The following is an 8,659-nucleotide window of genomic DNA, read 5'->3' as shown; positions in this document are numbered from 1 at the left end:
CATTGTCCAGAAGACCAAGCCTACACTTGGGAAGCAAAGCCACAGCTAATGTGGCCCAAACATACACCTTGGCAGCTTCACTGCCTGCCTCTCCAACCCTCTCCTTTTGCCACATGCAAGCCCCAGGGGAAGGGATTCACTGCTTCCTGAACACATCATGCGCCATCATGTTTCCAAGCCTCTACACACGTCATTCTTTTTCTGGAGAATTTCTATGCATTTAAACCCCAGCACGACTGTATCTCTGTGAAGCACATCCCTCAGCTCCCCCAGGCAGAGCTCTGTGTTCTCCTCTTCTTACTCATGTGTGGAGAGCTTTACATGCACATATTAATGTACTTAGGGTTTCCCTGGTGGCTCAGTGATAAGGAATCGTATGTAATGCAGGACACGTGGGTTTGATTCCTGGGTTAGGAAGATCCCCTAGAGAACGAAATGGCAACCCATTCCATATTCTTGCCTAGGGAATCCCATGCACAGAGGAGCCTGGCAGGCTATAGTCCATGGGGTCACAGAGTCAGACACGACTTAGTGACTAAAGCATCACCACCATTAATGTGCTTACAGGGTCTGGTGAATATTGAGGCATCTGTCCACACCAGTGACCTGGGACTGAAATGCCCAAGGTATGGCTAGCGTTCTCTTTATTTTTGTAGCCCTAGAACCCAGCAACAGTGATTGGCAGGCAGTAGGAACTTAAGCAGGTAAATGAGTATAGACCCATTTCCATGTACTTTCTGTTATTTTCCCAAGAAAAGCAGTTACTAGTGTGGATTCTGGACTCAACCACCTCTGAATGCAAATCTCAGTTCTGTCACTTGTGAATGAATTCAGCCAGGTTGTTGAATGTCTCAGTTGCTTCAGCTAATAAGTGGGTAACAATATTAACCTTAAAGGGATGTTGGGAAGATTAACTATGAAAGTAAGCCATTTAGCAGTGCCAGGCACAAATAACCATCCAATGAAGGATGACTATAATAATTAGACACAAATGCCCATGTTCTCATGATAGACCCCTTTATGTGGAGCCGCACGTGGCTATGAGACAACCATCTCGGAACAGAGATGCTGTTGGTACAGAATTAATCCATTTAAGAGTCAGACCATTAACCTTGATCCTAATGGCACTGTGCCCAGCCTAATTGTATTTGAAGATCAGAGAGAAGATTCAAGTGGGTCAGTTGTCTAGAGGAGCAAGAACCTTCTAAACCTTTTAAACCAGGTAGCAGATCAGTGAATTATACCCTTCATTACGTTTCATATCGACAAGTCCATTGTTTCCTTGCTGTTGGACTTGATGTCTGTCCTTGGTGATTATCCATAAACATAACTGTTTGCATTTTCCAAATATGTTTGAATTTCACAAGTCATATATTTCCAGGACAAAAGCCAAAATGAAATCAACCCAGTCTTTGAAAAAGCAGCTGATGAAGGCATAATCCACATCTTTAATTAACATTGAGGATTTGAAACTGAAGATTTGAGTACACAGAGGGAAAATGAATGAATTGCTTAATTTTGTCTTTCTTGTACTTCACCTAGTCTCTCTTTACCCAAAACATCCATACCCCTGTATGACATATTCTTCTAAAGGTTTTATTATGAATGCATAGTTTTTTCATCAACTGCAGACTTTATTTGTGCTTAGAAAGCATTCAGTTATTACCCTCAAGGAAAATTATGAGGCTGCCCAGGTACTCACTAAGCCAGCCTTCAGGGTGATCAATTCAAGTATCTCGAGGTTGCTGCCCTTAACTTAAGCAGCTTGGCCTGGCCACTTGGCTCAAGCTGCCAAGGAAATAAACCAGGACCCTTGAGGGTGTTTCATGCTGGAGTTGTATTTGCAAATCTGGTTTGGGAGAGGTTTTCAAAAAAGGTTCCTTCCTCTGCTCCTGCTGCGCTGGGTTGGTTCAGCGCAAGAGGGCGACCAGAAGCTTCTGGAAGTCCCCAGAGGTGTCTGAGCGAACCATGTCAGAGAGAGACTTCTGATACTTCTCTTGGAATCTGGCTTTTATCCCCTGAAGGTCCACCTGTAAGAGAGATGATAGCCAATGGGACATTTATAGTGTTTTCACCATAAGCACAGGCAGCCGCTGTGCTGAGCACATTATTCTCACTTGCTCATTTATGCCTCAGAGCAACCCTTGGAGTTGGAGTTACTATTCTTCCTATTTTGTAGCTGAGAAAAATAAAGTTGAGTTCAGCTCCCCAAAAGTGGCAGAGGTGTCTGTGTGTATGTTCCAGTACAACTTGGTTTATGGACACTAAAACTTGAATTTCATATGACTTTATGTGTTACGAACATATTATTTTTCCTTTGAGGTTTTTTTTTACAGTTACTTTAAAATAATCACTTTCTGATAATAGGGCTGTATAAAAATGAATGGTGAGCCTGATTTGACTTGCAGGCCATACTTTGCGGACTCTTAGTATAAAGTTAAGAAAATTGTCAACACAGTTTGAAATGAAGGCTTTTTTTTTTTTGTCTTTTATACCCTGATCAGCAAGGATATTAGTGCCAAACAACAAAATTCAAATCATCATCAATTCGTAGGACTTAATTTTGAATCTACAATTGACCCTTGACAATACAGGAATTAGGAATACTGACTCCCGGGCAATCTAGAATCTGTATTGCTATCTCTGCCTCAAAAATGAAAGAATTGATCCATGACTCATGCAAGGGCAGGAAACTGAAACAGTTTGAGTAGAATCAGGCCTCAAACCTTAGTTCTTTCGATACTACATATTGTGATCTCTAATGGAACATAAGGGCTTCCCTGGTGGCTCAACGGTAAAGAATCGGCCTGCCAGTGCAGGAGACCTGGGTTCGATCCTTGAGATGGGAAGACCCCCTGGAGAAGGAAATGGCAAGCTACTCCAGTATTCTTGCCTGGGAAAACCCATGGACAGAGGAGCCTGGCGGGCTACAGGCCATGGGGTCGCAAAAGAGTCAGACAACACTTAGTGACAAAACAACAAGGAAATACAAACTCTTCCTCACACTTAGTTAATTTAAAGATCTGTAAAATGAGAACACAGGTACTATTATTTATTGGAAAAAATCTGCATATGAGAGCACCCACACTGTTTGAATCTGTGTTGTTCAAGGATCAATCGAAAAACTTGAAAAGGTACCACCTAGGTGCTGGAGGTGGAGAAAGGACTTAAGAAACATGAATAAAAAGATGGTTTTGCTCTAAAGACTCTTACAACCTAGAAAAGGAGATAATAGTTGTGCTATGGAAGATATAATTCCAGATAGAACACAGGGAGTCTCATAAAAGAAGTACAGAGCTCTCTTTAACCAGGAATTTTTTTGGTTTTTGTTTGCAATTTTGTTTGTTATCATTATTGTTTTAAAATTAGACTATATCTTGCTTTCTAGTATTTGTTCAGTCATTCAGTCGTGTCCGACTCTTTGTGACCCCATAGACTGTAGCCTGCCAGGCTCCTCTGTCCATGGAATTCTGCAGGCAAGAGTATTGGAGTGGGCTGCCATTTTCCTCCTCCAGGGGATTCTCCCGACCCAGGGATCAAACCTGCGTCTCTTGCATCTCCTTCATTGGCAGGCAGATTCTTTACCACGAGTGCCACTTGGGAAGGGCTTTCAAGAGAGACCCACAAACCATTGCTCAGATCTCTGGTTCTTATTTTCTCCTACCCCAATTAGAGGGCCCAACGGGAGATGGAAAGTTAAGAGCAGGGAGGGTAGAAGAGTGGAGGGTTGTTGGAAGTGGATGCTGTGCAAGAGATCAAGCAGGTGGCGCGTGTCCCCTGCTCCCTTGGCTGGTGGGCTGCTTGGCTGGGGGAGGGGGGTGAGTGCAGGGACAGGATGGGGCTCTCCTGGGCTCTGTTCTAGTCTGAGGCAGCTTTGGGGGATTAGGGGATCTGGCCAATATAACTGTCTGGGCCCAAAGCATTCAGAGGGAATGGTCCCCATGTGGAGATGACTCAGGACCTGTGGTCAGCACTGAGCTAGGACAGAGCATATTGGAATGAACAATCCACAGTCCATGCATGCTGGAGTGACCATGGCACCCTGATGATCACTCAGAGAGCTCCAACCCCTGGCATCTATAGCATCCTTGCTGGCCTTTGTCACCAACCTGCTCCTTGGAGTGTCCTAGCATCTGCAGAGACTCTGGCTGGGCCTGAGATACTAAGAGACAGAGAGACAGAGAAGGCAGAGACCTGGAGAGATTAAGAAAAGAGAGAGATTCAGAGCAACCAAAACAAAGTGAAGAGGGTGGCAGAGAGACTGGGGGAGGGAGAGAGGAGGAGGAAAGGACAGGGGCTTTGGGAGAGAAAAGGAAATATGAATCAATCGTGGAGGAGGAGAAAGAGAGGGAGGAGAAATTCCAGGAATAGAAATAAAAATGAAAGAACGGTCGTGTTGCTAAGTTATATTTCAAAACAGTGTCAGATGTTAAGTATTATTTGTCAGAAATATGAGGGCCAGAATTTGGGTTGATATCTCTTCCCCCTCATTTAACACGTTTTTGAGGGAAGATGTCAGTGGTTTTCAAGTTCCACTTCACCCTCCAAGGTCTCTCTGCTGTGGGTGAAATGCCATTTCCCCTCTCTTCTGTAATTCCTTCTCTCTGTGGCCCTGTATTCTGAATCTGAGTCTTGACAGTTGTTTCCAAACTTTTTTGGCTATTTCTCTCCCTGGGCCTTTGTTATGCTCAGGCATTCTCAGAGGGGGGCGATAATGCTCCCCAAAGGGGCAAAATTGGTTCTTAGAGGGTGAAAAAAAAAATCCAAATCTTTTAATATAAGTGTAACTACATATATACGTAAGGAACATAAACAGATGTACAGTGTATGCCGTGTTAACATTTCTTGGAGGGGAGTAAGGATTAGGAAAAAATGAGGTCTAAAAAGGCTCCCTCGTGCGGGGATCGCTAATTTTAAAAAGGTTGAGAAACCGTGTCTTGTACTGACCTGGTTTTTGTGCAGAACTGTGCTTTGGGGGTGTGTTTAAGGAAATAAAGGCCTAACTCAGGAGTCTGGAAAGGACTTGCTAAGGCTCTGCTGCTGGGTGACCTGTTGCCAAGTGAAAGTGTTAGTTGGCAACCCCTGGACTGTAGCCCACCAGACTCCTCTGTCCATGGAATTCTCCAGGCAAGAATACTGGGGTGGGTAGGCATTGCCTTCTCCAGGGGATCTTCCTGTCCCAGGGGTTGAACCAGGGTCTCCCACATGGCAGGCAGATTCTTTACCATCTGAGCCACCAGGGAAGCCCTACCCAGACCAGCCCCTCCAAGTCCCTTCCAGGCACCACCCCGAACTCTCTGGAGGCACCGACGGCAGAAATAGAAGCTGCCGACTTCCCTGGTGGTCCAGTGGTCAAGACTCTGCACTTCCACTGCAAGGGGCATGGGTTTGATTCCTGGTCCAGAAACTTAGATCTCACATGCCCCACACTGCAGGAAAACAAAGATGAAAAAAGAAAAGGCATAGAAGCCGCTATCGTTATTGGATTTTTATAAAAAGAAACCAACTGGAGCACAGCTCAATGTCCTTCCACAAAGTCTGGGAAAGCAAGGGCCGTCTCTGCAGATACACCCTTCATAAAAGTGACCTGTTGATGACGTCCGTGGTGGCAAAACAAGAAGGTGGAGCCAAATGCGTCTTACCTCAGCCCGGGTCACAATGATGTCAATGAGGGTCTCCTCGTCGGTGCCCGCCCCCTTCATGGACTTGTACAGACGGTCAGCAAAGTAGCCCTGGAGATCCCGGGCGCTCCTCACTGGGCAGGACAAAGGGAAAGAGAGCATGAGGAGGTCATGTCTTGTTCGGTAACAGAGAGACGTTGGGGAAGAACAGAGCTGGCTTGCCCTTGGAGCGGATGGAGTCATGACCTTTGAAAGGAGCAGACTTCACACTGTTGATAAAGGGTCTGGAAGATTCCCCTGGGATCAGGGCACCCGACTCTTCAAACAAGTCACCTTCAGACACATAAAAACCTCTCCTATTCCCTGAAGACCCTGGGGAGGAGAGGGAGCGTTGTGGGCACCCTCAGGCTCTCCCTGCAACGTTCAGGATTCTCACCAGCAGAAATGCCTTCTTATCTTTTTTTTTTTTAATTTTATTTTATTTTTAAACTTTACATAATTGTATTAGTTTTGCCAAATATCAAAATGAATCCGCCACAGGTATACATGCCTTCTCATCTTTAAGAGAAATCTCTGATGCCAGAGTCAGGTCTGGAGGGGAAGCGCAGTGGTGGTTTAGTCTCTAAGTCGTGTCCGACTCTTGTGACTCCATGGACTGTAGCCCGCCAGGCTCCTCTGTCCGTGGAATTTTCCAGGCAAGAACACCAGAGAGGGTTGCCATTCCCTTCTCCAGGGGATCTTCCTGACCCAGGGATCAAACTTGGGTCTCCTGCATTGCAGGTGGATTCTTTACCGACTTAGCCACCAGGGAAGCCCCCGAGGGGGAACACAGACTGGCCGGCAACGTCTGCATAATAAAACTTGGTAATCTTGAAGACCGGCTCAGTTGCACTGTGATCCTCCTGCCTGCCGTGCTAAGTAAACTTCCTTCCCTTCGTTTTTCATCACTGGGTTTTAGGTGTGAGCTTCATCTCTGAATCTTTTCCGAAGTCCCCACAACCTTCGTCGTGTGTGGTCTGAGATGTGGGCTTGATGAAATGTTTGGTCTTGTCTACACAGCATCCTCCTGTGATGCTGCTATTTGCTCTTTTCGAGCCCTGCCCCAGTCAGAAATGAATGAAGTATGAGCTAGTCCACAAATTAACAAAGTATGGTCTCTCTTCACCCATAAGGGGATGGGGTGCACCTCTGCTCCTGGGGATAAATCTTGGTTTGTCCCCTCTCCTCCCAGGTTCATAGGAGTCTAACACTTTGGGGGGATGAACTCTTTTCTGTTTATGTTGTTGATGTTTTGCCTAGAACAATGAGCATTTTTGATGTTAGGGATAAGTAATAAGAAATAAATTCAGCGTAAGTGTGGATGCACATCATTACCATGTCCTGTAATGAGAACTCTTATTTTCTAGGTAATTGCCAATGGGATTGATGCTTACAAGCCAGAGGGAAGAACAGAACTGTGGAAGCAGAGTCTAGTTTGGGGGTGTGTCTCCTTATTTTATAGATTATGTGGTAGTCACCAGAGTGTCAGTGGAGAAGCCCAGACTCAGGTGTCTGAATCCACAAACTGCTGAATTGGTGGTGGTTTTTGGGGTGAACCTGGCAATTTGAGGAGCAGCATATCTGAGACTCACTGTGGCACCGCCCTCCCAGGCATTCTGAGCTGGTGACCTCACAAGATTGCCCTGAGGACCCTCTGCCATGCATTTGTATTAATTGATGTTGAAATAATCATCTGCCTGATGTCAGTGTGTTCTGAGTCTACACTAGGGGTGACTTCTCCCTTGAACTCCTTCTTCCTGATATATTGGGGAGAAAATTCTCAACTTTGCTCCTGCATACAGGCTATGCCTGGTGAACAAGCTCTGCTGCTCACAGCTGCAGGAAGGTCCCAAAAGTTTGGATGGGATTCCAAAGTGGAAGGATTTCCCAGATGGCTCAGTGGTAAAGAACCCACCTGCAAAACAGGAGTCATAGGAGTTGCAGGTTCGATCCCTAGATCAGGAAGATTCCCCAGAGGAGTACATGGCAACCCACTCCAGTAGTCTTACCTGGAGAATCCCATGGACAGAGGAGCCTGGTGGGCTATAATCCATAGGCTCACACAGAGTCAGACACGATTGAGGCGACTTAGCATGGATGCTCAGACAGCTCAGGAGGATATGGGAATAAAGCTGTTTGTGGCTGTGGGTGCAGGGCAGCCAGATGCTCTGCTGTGTCCCCTACTCCTCTGGGCATGCAGAGCAGGGATTCTCAAACTCCAGGGAAAGTAAGACAACCACTTGGGGAGCTTGTAAAGGTGTGGCTTTAGGCTGAATTCCTGCAAGTTCTAAGTGGGTGGCCTGGACTGGGACTCGGAAACTGCATTTTCACATCCCCTTCCCCCAGGTGGTTCTGATACAGGGGGTTGTTAGACCCCACTTTGAGAACTGCTGTTCCAGAGACTATGAGCAGTGAGAACCATTTGGTCTCATAAACACCTCCTCCTCAAATTTAGCTTCACATTGGCATCTTTACAAGTTAGGTAGGAGCAGGGTGGGGAAGTGTCTAGAGAATTTAGTTATGGAATCATGTTCCACTCTCTTTGTGGTTCATTTTCAAGGTCTTTTCTGATCTCTTTTTAAATTACTGATCTTTTAGGGGAGTCCACCTAAGTCCTGCATTTCATGGTCCCCCAACTGTAGGGCCGGGCCCTTTCCTTCCTCTGTACTCACTTTGCTCTGATTGCTTTTATCTTTGTGCATTTGTGCTTGTGCGTGCGTGCTCAGTCGTGTCTGGCTCTTTGCAACCCCATGGACTGTAGTCTGCCAGGCTCCTCTGTCCATGGGGATTTTCCAGGCAAGAATACTGGAAGGGGTTGCCATTTCCTTCCCCAGGGGAATCTTCCTGACTCAGGGATCAAACTCCCATCTCCTGTGTCTCCTGCTTTGCAGGTGGATTCTTTACCTGCTGAGCCATCAGAGAAGCCCATTTTATCTTTACTATAGCTCAGTCCATTGATTTGTGTGTTTGTCCTGACCTTGACGCTTCTTTAAAAGAGG

The 8,659-nt window shown here is 46.0% G+C and overlaps 1 protein-coding gene across 1 annotated transcript in view; it reads right to left on the bottom strand.

Annotated features, from left to right (window-relative positions):
- Positions 1-1,848: 1,848 nt before the first annotated feature.
- Positions 1,849-8,659, bottom strand: part of ANXA13 (annexin A13) — a 31,174-nt gene continuing 24,363 nt past the window's right edge. Inside the window, exons 10-11 of the mRNA XM_055546383.1 lie at positions 5,643-5,755; positions 1,849-2,030 (exon numbers count right to left, since the gene is read on the bottom strand). Coding sequence (XP_055402358.1) covers positions 1,911-2,030; positions 5,643-5,755 — 233 coding nt within the window. The 3' untranslated portion in view covers positions 1,849-1,910. The remainder of the gene's footprint in view (positions 2,031-5,642; positions 5,756-8,659) is intronic.

The sequence above is a fragment of the Bubalus kerabau genome, chromosome 14, assembly GCF_029407905.1.
Source record: "Bubalus kerabau isolate K-KA32 ecotype Philippines breed swamp buffalo chromosome 14, PCC_UOA_SB_1v2, whole genome shotgun sequence".
NCBI lineage: Eukaryota > Metazoa > Chordata > Mammalia > Artiodactyla > Bovidae > Bubalus > Bubalus kerabau.
The sequence above is the reverse complement of the archived record's forward strand: the minus strand, read 5'-3'. Positions and strand labels throughout refer to the sequence as shown.